Below are 21,911 nucleotides of genomic sequence, written 5' to 3'. Positions count from 1 at the left end.
CTACCCAGCCGTGCCTTCTTCACTTCGAAAGAGTGCCTCTTGACTTATTCAGCGTCTGAATGCGTCGCTGCTACGTGCCTGAAACATTTTGTGGTCGGAAGTTCACGCCGAGTTTGAAAAAAACTTTCGTGTATTTTTTTTGTCTGCATCATTTTCTATACGTCGATGGCCCGATCGCTGCACGCGTGTTCTGTTCGTGCTTTTTTTAAAGCGCATAAGTTAATTTTATTTTTTTGACTTGGTAAATTTTTTCACGGCACCATTGATAGCTTTAAGGCAAAACTGTGGCGTGAATTCCGCTTTTTGTTCTTTCGCTCTTATTGACAAAAGACGTTTTTGGTGTAAAAAGGTGTATAGTAAAGAAGGAACACGTTTTAAATAAATCAAAGGAATACAAGGAAGCACAAAAACATCCACCTAAATGACTAATGACCGTATTTTTATTCTCTGCAGCCTAATCATATTATTGCCTTAGCTTGTTCAGAAACTAGGCTGCAGCATTACCAAGGATTTCATCAATTTTAGTGAACATCTATCCAAATTTGGCCTGAGAGCAATAAATTCCTTGAGCTAAAGTACAGCTCTGATCTATATAGTTTCAGCCGCCTAACTTAGTAATTGCGAATGACTGCTGGACTGTCCGACCTTTGCTATCGAGCAGTAGATCAGCCCCTTTAGTTTGAAAAGAGGATATTTTTATCAGCCTTCAGTGTTTTTTTTTTTTGCGCAGCCTTTCGCAGAGTGACTAAATAAAACCCCTCCTAAGAGAAAAAACGTAAATTTGTATTGCCTATAATAGCATTCAAGAAAGAGACTACTGAAAATACCATTCTTAGACATGCACTCAAGCAGCTGCACTATATCTAGGTGCAATTGTTTTATACCTTGTTTTGTTTTAACTTGAGTTCATTACCTGTCGATATAAATTCTCACTTCAAAATTGTGGCACCAAAGTTAAAACATGATATCTGGTAAATACGTTGCATTTTAAAACAATGCCAACGAAACACCACGATATTACAAAAAGAAACAACGTACCATGCTACTTATGCAGGTCATTACCTCCGTACATAAGAAGGGGTCGTGGTACCCAACTTGGGATCGTAATAAGTGTTGCGTGCGTTAATTTTTGAGCATTTTCAAATAGGCTGGTTAAATTTACAGCATTTAATGAATACCTTAATTTATTACTGAATATTTTTACAAATTCTCGGCCTGCTTGAGAATAGGCCAACACTGGTGCACTTGAAAGCCACGACGTAACAAGCAGATTGCCGTACGAGCAGCTGCATTGTAGTTAACGGTGTTTTTCTGTTAACAGCTGGGCGTCAAATCAAGATGCCTCAGCTCTTTTTCTTTTAGACTTCGGATTTTCACTATTTGGAGTGGCTGAAACTGTGGTGCAAGACAATGGCAGTGTTTCTTGCTCCACGTGACGTCACAGGTGGCATGGCGAAATGCTGGCTACTGGCGGAAACGGAATTTAAAGGAGCCATTGATTTCCAGGGATTGTTTTTCACTGCAAAGCACTTTGAAGGCCCAATATTTTTATCACTAAAGGCATAATAGACCCACCACTTTTAGCTTTCTCTGTAAAGCACATATTGACATAATACTTGCTCTATTTCTATCTTTCGCTGAAAAGCACGTATTTTCGGCTGACCATGTCATGGCTCCTTTGTTTTTAACAGAGTCTCTATTTTTCTCGCTTTCCTGTTTTTTTTTTTTCAGGTTGGCACCTGGGATGAGCGCAGCGGCGTTCATTACAGCAAGAATCAAAGCGAGGTTTACGAAGAGGTAGCTCACACACTGCGCAATAAAACACTGCGCGTTGTTACTATCGTGGTGCGTACTCAGTTTTTTTCGCAGTTACCTTATTTTGTGTCTAGTATAAACGTGGTCGATTGAAGATGTATTGTATCCATGTGCAAATACAGTTTTACTATGTGTTTAGCTAATGAAACTCTAGAGATATGTCTTGAATGGTTAAAATAAACTGGACAGGGTGGAAATTTAAACCACGTATTTTAGTGGCCGTCAAATCATTTTTTTCTTTGCAAATGCCGAATGCGGGGCAATAATCGTACGCGTGGTTATTCAGAATGTAGGGCCACGTTTTTTTAGGGCAAACGTGAACAAGCCATAGTAATGTTAACGGGGCCTATAGTAAACAGCATTCATGAGAGACACTGATGTATGGCACATACAGTCGTAAGGGACACCAGCGTGCGTATAATGAAGTAGGTCTTGATTAGAAAATACACACGTCGTGCATTTTTTTTTTTGTAACGGGCACCTCATATAAAGCAGGAAAATTTCTCTCAGGTCCATATATCTTATCAAAAGGTTCAACTGTAACAAACCGATATAGTTTTGTAATCAAGGTATAAATATTATGCTGAAGAAAATAGTGACCCTTCGTTCTGTCCCAGCCGATCAAATCCACAATTCAGCGATTGAATGTTTTGTGCCTTTCAGGGTGATGGTTCCTTCTACTGCTAGCATACCTAAACGCGTTGGTAGGGCTAAACATTGATGAAGAATTCCTAATGTATACGGCTGTCACCTCAATCCGTAGTTACAGTCATAAGGCACAAGTCCAGAACTGAAATATTTTCCACTTACGATGCTGCATAGCATATATGACCCGATAGTTTACAGGTTATTAAGCAAACATTGTTTATTTCAATTTTCTGCGTTGTGTGCAACAGTGAACATCTGATCTGTGTGTCTTAATTTGCGAGGACAAACAGCTTGAGCGATCTTCGGCAGTTTATTTCAATAATTCGGCCTTATGGAAAAGGGCTGTTACCCATGGGGTGCAGCAGCACCGTTATTAGTGGAGGCTACTTTTCTACAAAGCGAAATTCTGACCTCTTTCTACATGTCATATATTGGTATTTTCGCAGCTAGAAATGGTCAATGAGGGAGGAATTGCTTCATAAAACAAAAGCATGAAGCATCATGTTCCTTGAGACCAGCAATATATGATTTAGACAGAACAAGATGCGCCTTTTGTTGTGTGATATTATGTTCTTAATTTCATAACGTGATTACGTATAGAATCGCGCATTACGAAAAATGCAATTAAGCTTGTAAATATAAATTAATGAATGAAAGCTCGTAGCCAACACTACCATGTTAAATATTAATTGTCGTGGCAGACTACTAAAGCCTCCTAAACGCTATCGTTGCGAGGAAGTGTGGCTTGTGCCTGATTATGCAATTAGCGCACAATTAGTGCACAATGTAGAGATATTGGAGTAACAGATTATCCCTTCAAGTGAAAACTTATATAAAACAGCCTGTTACGTGAAGAAACGTTTTTTTGTAATGCTCGAGTTAGGTGCCTGACATCTGACAAATCAGAAGTTCTAAAAGGATGAAAGCGTTACTCCCTGCCCGGTTCAGTTTTTTGCTAAGTTTCATGGCTACGAATTTGTATAAGCCTTTTAGCGCAAACGATACTCCGTTCCTTACGTCGTGTTCTGACTTTGCTCTTTTTGCGCAGAGTGAGCCATACGTTTTGTTGCGCAAGGACTCGAAGACGTCATCAGCTGGTGAAGACAGGTTGGACGGATATTGCGTCGATATTCTGCGACAGATGGCGCTCCTGCTTGGATTCCGCTTTGAACTGCGCCTTGTGCGTGATGGTACCTATGGTGTAGTAAACGCACGTGGAGAGTGGAGTGGTATCATCAGGGAAGTCATGGACAGGGTGAGTACTAACAGTGCAAATGACGAGTATCGGACGATGTCCCAGTGGCCGAATGACGTGCCCGCCTCTGTCCAGTGCAATGCAGCTCTTCATCAGGCTTACCATGAAGTGCGAGCTACATCCAAATATTTCAAAAATCCTCACCCTATACGAGAAATGGCGGGGTGCCTACTTCGTTTCTTTTCTTTCTTTCTTTCTTTCTTTTTTTCTTTTCCCTCTTTCTTTCCTACTTCCTTTCCTTCTTTTTTTTAAACACAGCATCAAGTTTCAATAACCGTAGTTTCTGTCCCCGGAACGCTGTTTTCGAGCGGCATCTAAATTTCATGTTATTTTGAACGTTGGTCAGCCTGTAGAACATCTCAAAGAAAGGACTGTCACGCGCTCGTCGAAATAAGGGTTGGGATTTCCATTTTACTGAAGTCGAAATTTTCATGAATGCGCTATTCTTGATATCGACTTCATTCGTTGTCGAGCCAATCTGTATATTTCCCGTAAAACATTTCACTCCCAAATGTTTCAGCCGTGCGGTCATAGCAAGTGTACGGTTCTCCCAATTGTTTTCAGCATCGTTTGTTGAACCCACTGACGTGCTTCAGCTAAGTTCATATCGGGCAAGCATGGAGCAACTATAGGCTCGGGGCCTCGGAAGTTTGCAGCAGTGATGAAGTGGTCAATGTAGCAGATGACATATGGCATCTGAAGATATGAATGGGTACTGACGCTAACATATTTGGATCTTGTTTTTCTAATTAAATGGGTAGCTAGAATAAACCTATATCAAGGATGAAACCCCAGTGTGCTGGACTGCACGATGGTTCATTGTTCAAAGATGGCTTTAGAGCGCCATGTCCCACTTTCGGCTTGTGAGAAGACGGATTCAAGTGGTACCCACCGTAGTTTTCACTTCAACATAGCTTGTTGCGTGAGCATCCGTAACCACATGCGCATGAGCACCACTTTGGTAACATTTGAACAAATGTTTCCTGTGTACTGTTAAGGCCTGACCACATGCATCTGTTGCAGCGCGTCAGAGTGCGCCTGTTTGACGCAGCGCCGCACCCTTTCCTCATGAAGAGGGAGGGTGTGTGGCTACGCAAAGCTGCGCACCCTCTGTCATAAAGACACACATAGAAACGCGCGGACGTGCTGCAACAGGTGCGTGTGGCCAGGCCTTCATCGCGCCGGCACATAGCTTTTTGACGCGGTGCCGCGCTTTTTTGCCAATCAAGAGATAGAGTGCACAACTTGACTTAGCTACGCACCTTCCCTTCCCGTAGCAAGAGGATGTGGCGCAGCGTCAGGAAGCCTAACGTCAACTCACTGCAATAAGTACGTGAGGTGAGGTCTTTACAACTTCCCTTGGGACAGAGTGCGCCGTCAGAGTGCGCCTGTTTGACGCAGCGCCGCACCCAACTTACCCAACAACAATTTACCAACTCGCCCAGCGTTCAGTATTCCCTTGGGACGTTCTCAAAATGAACGACTACTACTCCTCCCCCCCCCCAAAAAAAAAAGTGAAAAATCAAACAAAAACAAAAATGCACTGCTCAGGTAAGGACGTCAGCAGCTTTCCTATTTTCGGTGTAATAATATGCTATGAACAAGCGCTACCATCGATCGTGGCAGCCAACATAAACCCTGGACGCAGGAGGTGGTTGGTTGTTTACACGAAAACTTGAGGAGTGTTTATGTATGTATAAGAAAAATTGTGCACAGTCAAAGAATGCCATGAAAGTGCTGTCATGAAGGAGAGCCTATAGAGTGCATACGCCATTTTTCATCACACAGAGTCCTTGACTCCTTCATTATTGCACCCCCGAGCTTTAAAGTGAAGGCCTTATGCCGTGTACTACATAAGCCTCTAACGGAAGGTAGGAAAAGCTGCAAAACGGGGATTACAAGGACATGAAAGCAGCGTCACTCGCTGTCGCGTATGAATTTCGCGTCTTTCATGAACCCATGTTTACGCACCTTGTAGTCCGTCTTCGCTGGGAGCGCTGACGAAAACGTTTTCCGATAAGCCTCCTCAAACGCTTCTCTCTTCCGTTCTAAGCACTATCATTTTGTTTCACTGACGCACTATAAAACAGCACGCGTCAATGTACATTTATCTGCTGTTGTGAATTCAATGGACTCTCTCAGTGGGTTTGACATGATTGCTTTTGGTTTGCGTTCAGTTTGAAATAGTGACATCTTTCTAGAGAAAATAGCCTGCAATACTGGATAAAGTGTCTCAGTTTTTTCATAGGTTGCACACAGCATTGTTTACTCTTAAACTACGAAGTCGAAAAAAAAAACCAGCACGCAACACAGAACAGTGACAGAGATGTCTCTGTCACTGTCTTGTGTCACGCGCTGCTTTTTAGACTTCGTTGATCATATACCAACCAGTCCAAATAAGGACTATAGCACAGTTTATCTTAAACGATAAAATTTTCATTTGTTTCTGCCATCGAGTTGACTGCAGTGTGAGGAAGGCCTTGAGCAGCTATTACCACCCCACGGCACGGGAAACTTGCATGTAGCATCGTAAGTGTTTATAGCTCTACACTGCAGTTATTAGTGAGCCCGCAATGAATGTTGTGCTCACCATGCAAAGCAAAAACCTGTATTTGAATGATAATATTGTTAATGGTAAGCAAAAAATAGGGGAAATCAGCAAAAAGTGTACTGATCACTCGCTCTGAATAGTTGTGATTCTGACACAGAAGCCTAGTCTGTTTGAACGCGGCCTGTTGCTCCTCCATGAGACAGTATAACGAGTTCCTAGCCTCACCGTTTTTCGGACCCGTGGTTTTGTTTTTTTCAAATGATTGAAGTCATAGATAGTATAGTCATTGGCGCTTGAATATTCAAGGAATACTGAGGCAGCACATGAGTCTAAATATTATCGAGCAGTCTATAAGCTCCTTTAGTGTCCTTGTCAAAGCTGCTGCCTAAATCAATCAGTATCGAAGACACCCTGTGACTAACGTTGACGGACATGCCAAGGGCTGTTGGCAGGGAATACACAGCTATGTGTGCTAACTACTTGCTGCAGGTCTATCAGTATCGTTTTAACAACGTCGTTCGTTTTGGCATGTGGTATTTTTGTAGGCTGTGTTGTTCCAGCGCCCTTGCACAAAAGCTTTCTGTTTCTAATAAATACCTCACATGGCTGTTGGGTTCCAGAAAGCACGTTCTGGCCAAGACTCTTTTTGCAGACGCAGCGTTTCTTCGTGCTTTAAGCACCTCATCATTCATAGCGCTTCTGTGCATTCTGATTTTGCTATCAACGGGATCAATACGTTTTGACCAGGAGATAAAATTGTGTATCCATACACCGCAATTCTTTATTCTTTTCTGTAACATGAAACTGAACCTAGGAAATTGTTACAATATTTAGGTCTAGAAATGAGAGCTTCTGAGGAGGCATCAATTGTGTTGAATATTTCTGGTAACAAGGTAATTTTTTTCAGATAAACAAGTGTTTTTCATCGTTAATGTTAACCGTGACAGGCCTGATATGTGGCCTGGATTTCAGCCAAAGGATGCTTACGTGCAGAGCTTCGCATGACTTTGTTGCAAGCTAATCTACCTTAGAAAACTTCTTGATGGCGAGCTTAGGAACCGGGCACTGTCTTCTGAGCACTAAAAAAGTACAGAGTCTGATACAGAACGTGCCACCAGCAGGGCTTTCGAGAAAGTCATCCATGCCAGTAAGAAGTGTTGTTTTCCTAGAAATCCCCGCCTTTACGTTCGCAGCTCGGCTGGCTTCAGCTGCCGCGGAACGTGCTAGCCTGCTCACTTTCGGAAATGAGCCTGTGTTTTAATTCCAGCTCTGTCGCCATTTCGCAGTACCTAGTCTTTTGATCCTCACTTATCGCATTAGCAGGAGAGCTTTTCCGCCACCTTTTTGTTTTATGTTGCCTTAGCAAAAAAAACCTCGCTGTGAGTGCAAGATAAAAAAATGAAAGTTCATCGGATGTCAGCTCCATATGGGGAAAAGAGGCCGTCTTAGAAATCTCGCGTTTTCTACAATGTGTCGTTGGAGCCTAGATAGTCAATTTAATTGCTGAAATGTTGGCACCTCATTTTCTTTTTTTTTCGTCAGAATAGTTTTTATATGTGTAACATGCATTGTTCCAATTCTACGGCGCAAAACTTATCGACACAAGTTTTTTTTTTCAGTTTCGCACACGCTCGTCTAACTAAAAACAGACTCACGGAAATTTTAGAGATCACGACATTAGCATGATGAAGCTACATGATGAAGCAACCCGACGATGAAGCAACATTTTTTTTATGACGATTCTCGCCATGCAGGACCATGTTCTGGTCATTGCCGCGGAACAACATGAACAGTAAGTAGTGAACTACACCGAATAAAATTATTCGGAGAAACAGTGCTCTTCGAAAGACTTTACAGATCAGTATGACAGCATATATATATATATATATATATATATATATATATATATATATATATATATATATATATATATATATATATATATATTCTGTCATACAGCTTCACCGCTTCATACAATATCTAGACGGGAGTCTGATGCTTGTGCCCCCATGGGAGTTATGGGATGCACAGGCTTCGGATCGTCCTCGATTGAATCACTTTTTTTGAGATTCGCGACGCTTCTTTTCCGAGTGTAAAATAAACTGATATGAACTTATATTCAACTTGCTTCATATATTTGTACGCAAACATTATTGCAAAACGTTTTCGTGAACAGGAGGTAAAAAAGATACCTAGGCAAATTCAAGCATTAGGGTATGCATCGCTCTGCCATTGCGTTCCAGATTTGGCATCAAGATCTGATGAATTATTTTTTATAACACTTGAAGACAAACACGCTTGATTTCTCACGAAAGTATGTATTACCTATTATAGGAAATAACAGTAGAGCATCAAGTGAGAAACACTTATTGATTTGTCTTCTGCGACGCTAGGTGGTCTACCCTAGTGGTCTGCCTCCAACGCACCTCTAGTTTTGTTGTGAAGTAGAGTCGGCGGAGCGTGACGGTGCGTCTACTTAACTTCTCCATCATTTTGCAGTCGATTTAAAACGAGTTTAGGCAAGACGCGCTCGTGAAAAACGAAACTGGGGGCAATATTCTGCACCGGCATGAGACGCTAATATATATATATGCGCAGCGGTGAGTGTACGACGCTTCGTTAAAAATTACAAATATGACTCATAAAGCTCCGACGTCGCAGGAAATCAGAAGATCTAGTGGGCGTCAGCCTCTTCGAAGAACAAAGGCACTTCTTCAGCCTTTTTCACTGCTCCCCACTACCCATGCTGCGGGAAAAACGAAACTGAAACTTTAGATAAAGGTCTGCGGACAGTTCACTAGCGAACCCTATCTAATCTGAAGCCCGTACTTCCCATAATTTTCATTGAGGTGCATGATGGCAGCGCCAAACTCTTCTCAAGTTGTTATTGTATGAAACTCTACGTATGGTGTAAATAACACGCGTAGCCTTACGAAGTATTTGGCCGCGTGGCAGCTTCAGCAGCAGTAGTCAATATTGTGCTCAGCTTTCGATTTCCGCTTCTAAGTAGCACTATCTCCGTCACAAATGAAACATCGTCGTACAGGGAGTAATCCTGGAGACATCGTTATGGATAGATGATTTTTCTACGTGACTAAAGTAACTGCCCACCAAAGTTTTCATCAAGCTACGAAAGAAGGCAGCTTCTGCTCTGAAGAAAACAAGGTCTTTTGCCAAAATATTAAGCTCAGAGGAAATTTCTATTGGGTATTCTTCTTTGTTGTGCATAAATAATTTCTGTTTCGTGTTTTCTAATATATTTAAATAGTTTTATAAAGGTATTGAAGTTACAGCATACACATCATAAGCGGTGTATTTCATAATGTTGTGTTCTCATTGCTATTATCAATCACTATCTGAAAACTTTACGACTCTTTTGACGTGCAACTAGGCTCTCGCATTAAGCGCGTCTATATTCTGGTCTTGAAATCTTTGAACGTAACAAACAATTCAAAGAAGCTGGCACATTAGCGACCTGCAACTCTAATTGTGCAACCATAAAAAGTACGAAAGCAAAACTCAAAATGTAAGAGGTGTATCATTGTGAAAGACGTGAATGTATCTTCGCAATGGCTGGAAATGGCCTCACGCTGCCCTCAGAGTACATTACACACGTACTTCCGAACGCTGGCAGAAAAGACTTTGTAATATCTTGCTGCATAGCAAGTGTATTCACGGAGTCTTACTTGATTTCTAAATGTCGGCAAATCTAAGGCAGGTGTTATCGAGAACAACAAGGAGCAAAGACATGTTATTTTTTAGGAAAGCTTGCAAAACTTAAAAGCTTAGCTGGCAGGCAAATACTTTCGTATGGTTGTTCCTAATTGATGTTCTTTGACGTGGATGGAGATTTGTTTCCTGTTACGCCTGCACTAGCCATACCACACATGTACACAAGTTACGAAACCACCATTTAGTGAAAATAGTATTATTCTGGCAACAGTTTTCTAGTACATGCTCTTCTGGAAGTCGTTTTACAAATTTTGCTTATTCTTTAGTATCAGTGGCCAGTTTACGTAACACTTAATATTACTCTAATACACGCTCTTTGCCATCAGTTGCCCTTGAGCCATTAAAATCTGCCGTCGTCAATACGTTATTGTCGACCTTCTACGTCATCAATGAGAGATCGCAGTACAGTCGAAACCACTTTTTACCATACCTCACAAGCCAGAAAAACTACATCGTTATAACCGATCATTGGTATAACCGTGTTGCATGAAGAAAGCAACGTAAAATCAATTAAGACTGGTGTCAGAAAACTATAAGACAAAATTTGGCAACAGACACTAGCGAGAAAGATGACAAGGCTGCCAATTTTTCGGGCCTGCTAGAAAATTGGGACTATTTCACGGGACTACCACAAGCTATGTATAGCCAATGTATGACAACGTCCGAAGTTCTGGTTGCTGTAAATCTTCCAAGTCTCAACTTATCACTCAAGTGGCATGTCAGAAGATGCATTATCCGCAACCATCTGAGTCGCAGCCGATTTGAAATCTAAGCTTTGCCGTACAGCCAGAACGTTATGCAGTGAAGCTCATTGCAAATATGAAGGGGCACTTGGGTATGTGGGGTCGTGGAAGGGGGTTCAGCAGCTCGAATCTATCGATTAAATTTTTTTGCGAAAATTTCGAGTTTTTATACCTTTCTGCAAGAACTACGAGCAAATAGTATTATTGTTATAAGTGATACTGCGGCATGCGGGCATTGATCTGAGCGGGTTATTTCACCATAAATAACGTACACGAGTTGATGGCGCTGCAGCTTCTCATTCCTGAAACCGGCATTTTTATAAGTGTGTTCGAGTATATTTGATTAAAAAAAAGAAACGCTTTGTGTGTGGGAGAGCGTAGGTTTTTCGTGCCGTCAACCGGTGCTAGTGATATAGGTGCCCGGATTTTGTTAATTCCATCGGTCCCACTTAGCGAAACCTAATGGAGAATGGGTGCGCACGCAGGAAGCCGACTTGGCCATCGGGGACCTCACCATCACGGTGTCTCGCTCACGCGCGGTGGACTTCACGCTGCCCTTCATGCATACCGGCATCGGCATTTTGTACCGACGACCCGTACAGGAGTCACGTCTCTTCTACTTTCTGCTGCCCTTGTCTCTCGACGTCTGGCTCTGCCTACTGGCAGCGTACCTTGGTTCTGCGCTGATGCTCCACCTGGCGGCACGCATGGCCCCCGCCGAATGGCACGTGCCGAGACACGGTCCGAAGTGCGACTGCGATCGGTCATCGGGTGCGGACAGTCCTAGAAATGCACTTGGGCTCGGAGAGAGCCTGTGGTACGCTACGGCGGCGCTCCTTTTCCAAGGCTGTGAAACCAGCCCCAGGTAAGTTTCGAGATGGTAAAATCGTTGTTAACGTACAATATGCGTGGCATGACTGTAGCAAACATCGAGTGAAAAACAAAAAAAGAAGCTTTAACTAGATCATGCCATGGTTATTTCAGTGATATGCACAAAGTGAATGTGTGCGCAAGGTATACGCTGTGCTAAAGCTTGTGAGGGTCACAATAGCATGCTGAGTAGGAAAAATAGACGAGACCAGCACTTGAAATTGTTAAGATGTTATTGAAAGACGTTAGAACGTCTATAACCGCAATCGTTAGAGCAAGGAATTGGTGAACTTTATTGGATTCCAATATTGAGTATTTTCGTGGTAATATATTGTTAACCACTTCGAATTGTTACGCATAAAGATAAGACACGTTTTTCAAAATCTTTCATATCGTAGGAAAGTTTAATGATATTGAGATAACGAAATGTCATGCCTGCCGTCTTTTTATATTCCTAACATCGCTTGCAGGGCCGCGTCCACAAGACTCATTGCCATCAGCTGGTGGGTGTTCTCGCTCATCATGGTTTCCTTCTACACCGCCAATATGGCCGCTTTCTTGGTCAACGAGAAGCTCCAGTTTCCCATAGAAAACGTTCATGACCTGGCTGCGCAGTCCAAGATTAAGTACGGCTGCATGTCGTCGGGCTCAACGGAGACGTTTTTTAAGGTCAGTTAAAATATAACTTCATGATGCTTATAATTTTGCCGTGCCAATAAGGTTTTACACAACGACATTTTCACACCTAGTCGCCATGCGTCAGCACTATCACTGGTTAAATATTTTGGATATCTTTCATTGGAGCACACATAAAATGAATAAACTGCTGTCTTGACTACCAAATAAAGTCGTTGCCCAAAGAGTATTTGCGTAATGGCAAACTCGCGAATGGTTTGGGTGCAAGCAAATTACGATTGTCGTGGCTCCCGTACTTCAACAATTACAAAAGTTGTGTATTTCACCCGTGCGCATATAATTGAAATCTCATAGGTGCAAAAAAAATGTGCCGCAGAAACAATACATTTCAACTTATTATAACAGAAAGAGATGACGACCTAGCAAAGCCTTCGTGAAAGCTTGGTGTTTTTTAAATGGCGAAAACAAAACAGGGCGGAGCCATCTATGGTTGCTATGTATGTATGTGTGAAAGAATACATATGGCAAATAAAAAACTGTAACGCTTATAACTGCCGAGTACATATGTTATGCGGCCAGGGTTATTTAACCTACGTTATTCCACCATTTATTGTTCAGTCATTGCTAGTTGTAATTTATCCTGGATCAGCCCACATTAGGTCAAAATTAACTCACGCCATAGACTAGCTTTAGTCGATATTAACAAAACCTTAAGTACTTCACCAATCAACCACGCGACATCATCTAGCATGAGGCAGTGCGCTGTTAGCATGTGCGTAAAACCGGTAGCACTTCCGTGGTTTGAAAGAACTTACAAAAAGACAGGTCACCAGCACTCGCCATTTACAGCTTCTGGAGCGAAAAGTGTATGCAGAGAAGAGCAGGAGCTACGCTATGAAAAATGTGGCTCTTAATAGAATATAATAAGCGAGTTGTATTAAAGCACATCGTAACAGCGTACGATGAATAACAATTTAGGAGCCACTGTTCAAGACACTGTGTCGTTCCTTTCACCGCGAACCACAGGAATCGAAACTGGAGCCGTACGAACGGATGTGGACGGTGATGTCGAACAACCGCGAGGACTCCCTGGCGTCATCGACCGCCGAAGGCGTGGAGCGCGTCCGGAGAGGCGACTACGCATTCCTGATGGAGGCTGCAACCATCGAGTATATCACAGACCGAGATTGCCAGCTGGCTCAGATTGGGGGCCCCCTCGACTCCAAGGGATATGGATTCGCGCTGCCCCGAGGTGAACAAAAGGCCTCGGAAAGAAAGCTTGCCTTTCTCTCTCTCTGGCGCTTTTCATGGTTCTTATTTTGTTTGCCTACTCACACGGTACGAAAGTATTGCTGTATTTATGCATCTGTGGTCTAGGCTAATAGCGTATGAGAAAGTGGTCACGCCAGTTGCTTACGTCACGTGTTGAAGGTGCTTCTGAATCACATTGAGGAGGCTCGGTGCTAGCTTTTGTGTGGGCCACCTGTTCGATAACGACTATGACGCAGACATGTTTTTACAATTGTGGTGACTGCACGAAGGTCAAAGTTTTATAGTGTGAATATAATTATTTAATAGAGGAGCCTAAGATGAGTAAACATAAGAAAAACAGGAGAACGAGATTTTCGAATTAGGCAAATTTCCAGATTACCATGTTCTCTGAACAGCTTGAGATTAGAAAGTTCGCGGTGGGTGAAAGTCAACTAGAAAATTACCTGTTACACAGTTGTGTTCCAAGGCCTGCAGACGTATTCACAACATTTTTAAGAAAAACAGGACAAATGAGTGGAATACTTAGGTGGAGTGTTGGGCTTCATTCTGTGAGTTTTAGATGAGAATCTATACATTTTAATGTCTATTTTAGATGTATCTGCTGCCTAAGATGCGAAATTCAGCGAGATTGCATGTTGCGGGCATGTAAACTGTAAATGCTCAATTTTTTTTTTCATTTGAAGAGTTTTACAATGTGTGTAAAAAAATAGACGATACCAACAAAAAAATACCCACCTAGAGTTAGCAGAGTGACGATTTTTCTTTCTGATGAAATGAATTGTTGTGATTTAGGCACCAAAAAACATTTGAATATTTGTGTATAAGAAGACTTCAAATTTGACACTTGACTAAAGCTTTCGTGTATAGAAGTCACCTATATGATTTTACAAATAAACTTCATGGCAAGGCTGCCCCGAATATCTACGGAAATACAAACCAGGAAAGGTTATCTTTAATCAAGAAGATAACTGCTACAATGTATCACAATGACAAAATCTCTATTGAACAATTGAGCGCGCGGCGCATAATACGCTGTGCACGAATCAGTAAAAGCAGACAGTCAGCAGGACAATCACCAGCACTCAGCGTTACAGCTTAATTCAATGCACGAAATTTTTACGATTGCCTCTTTAGTTTTCGAAGTACCTTAGAAACATGACTGATAGATATGTGGGGCTTAAGGTCCCAAAACCACCATATGATTATGAGGGACGCCGTATTGGAGGGCTCCGGAAGTTTAGGTTAGAAATATACTTTTTTTTCTTGAAACTATGCTACACAAATTATCAGGACAAACTGCGTTCTCTAGCGTCAATCACTACGTAAGCTTGTGACTAAAAAATTAGGGCGAGAGCAGCTTATCAAATATTTTATGTTTTTTTTTTCTGTGCCGAAACTACAACTTGATTACAAAGTTCGCCGCAGTAAAATGCTCAGGCTATTTCGACGACTTCGTATTCTTTAACGTGCACTCAGTCGGAATTATTTTCTTCATTGTACAGTTCATTATGTGTGACTATAATAAGCTCATACTGTGAGTAAGGGTGTGTAGTGACAAGTTAAAGTCTTCAGGTTACAGACACGAATTTAGCAAGTAACCCTTCAGACATGAGGCAGTGAGGTATCGTCAATAAAAAATGCTGCCGCTCTACTGAGACCAATATTTTAGGTTAAAAACAGCTATTAGAGAGACATTTTAGACATATGCGTAGTTCATTGCTATCTTATGGTGTGGATAATGAAAATTAAAAATAAATTGATAGCCTCACGAACGTATCAGCACAGAGGAACATCATAATTAATTCACAGTTTAATAAATGAAAGCACTCAACAATAACATTCATTATATTTTACTTTTGTTAGCCCAGTGAGAGAAACAAAATGTATGTCAGTCAGCATTATATTTCAGAATGTTGTCAAAAAGTATGGGTCTATCACAGTATTGAAAAAAATATCGACAAAGTCAAGACACAGCGCAAACGTGTAAAACGTATACGCTTCGGGGCTGCTTTTCATTGCCGGATTGTCAATTAGGAACTGCAAGACAGCACCGAAAGATGTGGTGCATGATCACACAGGTTATGTAGATATTACAGCTAAAAATTGCTCGAACGTAAGCGGGAGAGAATATAACTAACATAACCTTCGGTATACGTGCCTAACTGAATGGCACTTACAATTCGGTGTCAGCTATTGCAACCAAGCATGCTTTTTACATTTTTTTTTGTTTTGCCTTGTAGTTATTCTTTGTAAACCACCGCTAATGCACGTGGTAAAGATTCTAGAACGACATTTCGCAGCCCTTCAAATTTGTATATAGCGACAATGGTTTGCAGGTGGTTCCAATGAGCACTGGAAAGGCGGGCTGTCTTGTTTCACTGCAGGATAACTTTTGGGCATAATGGTTAGACCGGAGAAGATTCAGTTCTTTCAGTGAAATATTAAGGCGTGTGTCAGTTTATTACAAAAAGCTTATTATATGTAGCATGTTGTAGGAGACAAAGCACTTAAGTGAGCACATGTTTTGTTGCATTTTCCATCACTCTTACAATCTGGCCTGGTTGTTTTGTACTCGCATGAGAAACATTCCAGTAGCATTCGGTGCACTGACACATTGACAAGGTATTATTCCAAAATTGGTCTGTAATTGATTTCAGGGTCCCCTTACACGGCCCACTTATCCGAAGCCATTCTCCGGTTACAAGAAACAGGGGTCATCGCGCGTCTCAAGAAGCAATGGTGGACGGGACACTGCTCTCAGCAACGCGAGAAGGAAAGAGGTGCGTCTGCACTGTCCGATGTGAAGGACTCGTCGGAGGAGGCCAATGCACTGGGTGTATCCAATGTTGGAGGCGTCTTCCTCGTTCTTCTTGGAGGACTCGGTGTTTCCAGCGTGTGCGTCATCTTGGAGTTTGTGTGGAAGACCCATCCTTCATCTAAAGCCAAGAAGAAGGCTTTAGAAAGGAGTTGTGATATTATGGAAGTAAGCACAGCCATATTCCCTAACCTGTTACTGTTAGGCTGTAACTGTGATATCACATTTCCCAAAACAATCTGAGATGTTCGCGCTGGACGAGACCTAGATATACTAAAATTATCACTAGCCTGTGGAACCTATATGAGTTTTGTTTTTTATGTTTCAGTTATTGACAATTTAAATGAGAGCAGGTAGATATAGAGGTGAAGTGTATAAAATGAATATTCCAAATGCATGTCTCCCTTAGTGTTTGTATTTGTGCAAGAATTTTGTATTCATAACGAGGAACTTTGAATTACATGCACTTTTAATGATTCAGAAGCATATCTTCTGGAGGCCTAAGACAGAATATCAAGTAAAATATTTATTTCCGCCATATAAATAAAGATGGGTATTTGAAGTTTGATGTTCGTTGCTGCTGTCTCTCATACAGGAAAATAAGAAAGAGCTAAAGATCATGTTGCGCGAGAGGGGCTCTTATTTTTATGCGCATTCGGTGTACATATATGCTTGCCGCCTCAAAATACTTGTCCTGTACGCACAAGCCAAGGTGTAATGCTGCGAAATGTTGGATAAGGCGGTACGGTGACCACCTTGATATATTTAGATGAGTTTCATCACTGTCTAGTTAACTTTTTTTTTAACACGGCCTTGGTCTTCTGCGCAGCTGTCCAAAAAAGAGTCGAAGACTTCGCTGGAGGTGCTCGCAACTGCTCAACAGGATCGCTCAATATCGGTGCTGCCGGCGACGACGCTTCAAGTGGACGTGGTAGACAACCGCGAGGCATCGGCGCATGCGCAGCAGAGGAGACCCGACGTTTCCTAGCAGTGCGGCGAGTCACCAGACGTTCTTGCCACGGCTACGCACAACCCCGAGGCATTCTGGTGACTCTTCGATATAACTCGTGTGACGACATGGTGAACGCTGAAAAAACAAAAAAAAAACTCTAAAGACCCGCTGACTTCCACGACCAAGTGATTGTGTCGCTCGTGCATGTGCCCCGCCTTTTTGAAGGACGGTGAAAAGTGTGAAACAATTGAGTGAACGTGCGCTGACTTGCTCCCGCTCATCATAATGCGTCGTGATATGGGCGTCTTCTGAAGCCGTCGTCCGAAGCCCTGCTTTTTTTTAAAAAACTGAACGTTTCGTCCTATGGTAGCAAATGACGTGAACGGGCATGCTAGATATAAGAAAGGAGGAGGGTGAAGATGAAGGCACTGCGTGGTGTAAGTCAAACGAGTCAAATAACTAATTACGTCTAAACATACAAGCCAATGTGACAACATAAACCAACAAGCAATGGTACTGTCTTACTTCGTCAAATATCAGGTGGCACATTTCCTTGCCAAAGGGAAACATTAAGCAAGCTTGCTGTTTCAATTGCTTCTATTCATGCAAGGAATAACAAGTTGTGCACGGATGAAATTATGTTGAATCTCTTCACCACTTAAGAAAAGAAAGGCAAGTAAGTCAGGCCTTCCCATTTCATTTGTTCTACGGATATTTCAACTGTCTGATAAAAACAAGCTTATATGCCTAATGACTTCTAATGAATATATATACAAAAGTTATGGCCGTCCTTAGCAAGTATGATTAAAGAATTTGGCAAACTGCATAGAAAAGTTGTAGTTATCGTCTTTTGCCCGGAAGTAGCACAATGGGGGCTGTCAGAAAAGTTAAGTATAAAACAGCATCAGGCACTTTAAAAAATGAGATTGACCAGCGTGTTAACTTGCACTGAATAAAGGAGCTGGTTAATCGAAATATCTATGGAAGGAGGGAAGACCATACGATCATTTTGGTTAGTATAGCTGGGACAAACAAAATATTCATCTCTGCATTCATGGGGCGTGCTACGCTTGTCGCTAACGTAGGCTGCGTCATACATTTGAACCAACTCGTTTAAAATGCCATTCTTTTATACCGCCGTCTGTCGAAGTATAAAAAAAAGTTGATATTAAAGTGGTCAGTGATTTGAAATGCTGTTTTCTACACTTCACTACGGAAAGCCGAAATTTGCTAAAATATGTAGTAGGCATCGAAGTGATTGAAGTAGAGATAAAAAATACGGGCAACAGCGAGATTCTTTGTCCAATAGCTTTCGCGATCTGCAAAAATGTGCAAAAATAACTCTGACCTGATGAATAACATAAAAACACTTGTCCTAAACTCAGTCCAAGTTGGCTACCTAGAGGTGCTCTTCTATCTAAAAAAAAAAAACAAGAAAGCATTTTTATTTACGACGATTCTGAAGCTCTTTTCAAAGCTTGCTTCATCAATGTTGCAATTGGAGCATTATCACGGGGTTCACTAGAATATCATCCTGGACTGCAACTTGTAACGTACATTTTTTGTTAGGAGACTGATTTAAAAAGGAAACGAGTGCGGGTTGATATACAGGAGGACTATGACGTGTATACTAAATCAAAGGAAAATATATGTATCCACTAAATTAATCCTAAAACTCCACATCAAAAGTTTTGAGTTGATGTAACAATTTTTGTAATTCAAAAATACGTTGCACTAACCAAATGGTATCTAAGATGATGTGGCATATTCAACACATGGCAGATAAGGCAGAAAAATTTTTGAGAATCTTACCTGCACGTAAATATTAATGAGTTGCCGTACCATGATCGAGACAATAATTTTGGAACCTAGTTCATGAAAACGATGATGCCTACGTTGAAATATTCATGAGTGTAACATAGAAAACACGTGAATAATTTAAGAAAGTGGTAAACAGGTGGCGAGAAATATAAATAATTGCCTTGCTTCAACGCTGTATCTTATCCAGAATTTAGGAGAGGCAATTATCGCTTCCACATATAAGGGCTATATATTGGTGTCTGTTATCTGGTATATAAATTTACCCAGTTACTCTGTGTTCACGTTTGCTTGTTGCACTGAGCAAATAGTTAGGAACAACCGGAAAAAATTAACTGTCACATTTCACAATTACCACACATACATATGACGGCCAAAACAATGCACTGAGTATGCTGCCCTTTTCTCTAAAATCATTCCGCTATATTTGCTGCCTGTGATTACTTTCCATCGGTGATTGTATTGTGCCCCATGTTATGACACAACTGTCACTGCAAAAAAAAAAGAACTGTTTTAACCTGCCTGTTGTCACAGCGAGTGCTCTGTGAATGTGAATTTTGAATGTTGACTGCCTAAATTCTATTGTATTTAGTCAGCTACATCGGGAACCACGACATGCGTTATTTAACAGAAAAACAATCTAACAATTTCTTTTTCACTCATATATAGACAATTAACAGTGCGTAATATGTCCACCAGGTAGGGCGAAATGAGACTCGTATGTCTCCTAAAGAGGCCTTCACCCCAGACGTGGAAGTCTGACAGAAGGAGCAAAACTAAAGAAAACTTGTGAATCCTAAAAAATATTAAACTGATAATTACACAATATACAAAAAGGACAGAAAAAAGAAAATAAATACTCTAATATGTGTATAAGGAAGCACTGCATACAAACTGTAATGGTAGAAGTAATAGTATCTGCACATGAAGCACTTACGCTGTAAAGCAAAATGTAATTCAGAGCATTTTATGATGCACCATTAAAGAGGTATACGTTTTAAAGGAAGATGAGAAGTATTTTTGCTTATTCTCTTTTTGTTCCAAAAACGAGAAATACATGCGTTTTCGGTATCCTGTTTGGTTAAAGATGAGTAGGCATTACACAATGAAATTATTTATAATCTATAGTCTTATTACTGTATTGAGTCCTCGGTCTTTAACAGCAAAAGTTAAATATTAAAAATCTGACTTTTGTGTTTGGGATAAATACAGAAGCGGTCAGACACAATATTCAACGCCCAAACTTGTGGTTGATTGCGTGTTTATATGATAGACAGAATAATGGCAAATTATACATTTTTTTAGCAAACTGAGATGAAGAGATACACCAATATTTGAGTAATGCAAGACGCTGAATGAGAGCTCTGCTAAGCTTAAATACCTAACATTTGAAACGGCTGCGCTCTTGAACTACTGTTACTATTATAAATGTCTCCAGGTGGCTGCTATTTGTTGTCGCTAAATATAATGGCACTAAGTTTCACGGGGGATTCGGAGAAAGTGTGATATTTAAGAATTTGTAATAAACATTCCACAATGGCTTAATGCACAATATCTGTGTGGTGTGTTTTTAATTCGAGTCCCTGAATTATTCTTTATAACGTGTGCATGTAGAAAATGCCAAAAAAGCCCTCAGATAGCAAACTGCGGAGCGAACTATTTGTGCTCAACAATTAGCCACTGGTTCTCTAATGTGATGCCTGTTAATTAAGCTTAGCTTCTTTTAGCTGTGATGCGTAAGCGTTTTTTGTCGCGAATATTTATTTTTAGTCTTATTTTCAGCTGATTAATGCGCAGTCTGCGTAAGCAAACTTGTACACTGGTAGCAACTGATGTTTCTCAAAAGAAAAAAAAAAGCGAAAGTGTGTGTGTGTAATCGTGCAGAAGTCAGAGGTGTCCAGATAATAAAAAGCGACAGCGAGTCTCGATACGAAAAAAAAGCAGCTCAGTCTTAGCGTGGTGTATCTAATTTTTAACAGGAAAAGCTGGGTAGCACTGAGCCACCCCTGAGAAAATAGGCACTGGTTATTGATGATAACTATTTGGTTGAATTTGGCTGTTGTCACACTTATTAGAGGTCATACTAATCTGCCAACGGATTAGAATTTTAATGTGGATGCTCACAGCCAAATTGACGCTTGGCGCACGCAGATCGTATGAGAATGGGTACTTGCCTATAGGTATTGAAATTTTTTGATTGGAATAAACTGGCTAAAATTACAGTAAAAGTGTAACAATAAACTCGTAAAGTTGTGGAGGCGATAGTGCCAGAACTCTTTGTATTTGTTCGTTAATGCAACCTCCTTGCTGAAATAGATGGCTATATTTGACCGCTCTTCGCAGAGAGGGAAACAGATAAATATAATGAGGAAAGACATCGATGTTAACCGGAAGATAAATAACCGCTTTGTTACGCTGCCTGGAGAAAGTGATCTGGAGAAATAGATAAAGGAGCAAGAGAACCATAATGAGGGAAGGTATGGGGTAAGTAGAAACATACTCACACGTAAACTTCATAATCTTTCAGCAAGGCGAGTCCCGCGCAAAAAACTTTACCAGTGCTTTTATCACCAACCACCTGGTGTGTAAGGTATAAAGCAAACAATTTTACTGAAGTTCTTGCTTTGTAAAATATACCATACAGTTTGACCACGGCTAATAAATAAGCCCAGACAGCGATAACAACACCACATACAATGAAACTATGATAAGTGCGGAAAAATGAAAAATTATAACAAACCAGTCTAAAAACGGAAAGATTGGAGCATGAAAAATATATTCCACGTTTTTTCACCTTGTGTGTT

General features: G+C 41.0%; 1 protein-coding gene across 1 annotated transcript in view; it reads left to right on the top strand.

Annotated features, from left to right (window-relative positions):
* LOC119184742 (glutamate receptor ionotropic, kainate 2) overlaps positions 1-17,714 on the top strand; it is a 197,196-nt gene extending 179,482 nt beyond the window's left edge. Inside the window, exons 9-15 of the mRNA XM_075895843.1 lie at positions 1,732-1,845; positions 3,512-3,718; positions 11,230-11,609; positions 12,085-12,283; positions 13,277-13,502; positions 16,180-16,505; positions 17,167-17,714. Of these exons, the coding sequence (XP_075751958.1) occupies positions 1,732-1,845; positions 3,512-3,718; positions 11,230-11,609; positions 12,085-12,283; positions 13,277-13,502; positions 16,180-16,505; positions 17,167-17,325 (1,611 nt within the window). The 3' untranslated portion in view covers positions 17,326-17,714. The remainder of the gene's footprint in view (positions 1-1,731; positions 1,846-3,511; positions 3,719-11,229; positions 11,610-12,084; positions 12,284-13,276; positions 13,503-16,179; positions 16,506-17,166) is intronic.
* Positions 17,715-21,911: the final 4,197 nt, after the last annotated feature.

The sequence above is a fragment of the Rhipicephalus microplus genome, chromosome 5 (assembly GCF_043290135.1).
Source record: "Rhipicephalus microplus isolate Deutch F79 chromosome 5, USDA_Rmic, whole genome shotgun sequence".
NCBI lineage: Eukaryota > Metazoa > Arthropoda > Arachnida > Ixodida > Ixodidae > Rhipicephalus > Rhipicephalus microplus.
This window is presented reverse-complemented; position numbering and strand designations above follow the sequence as displayed.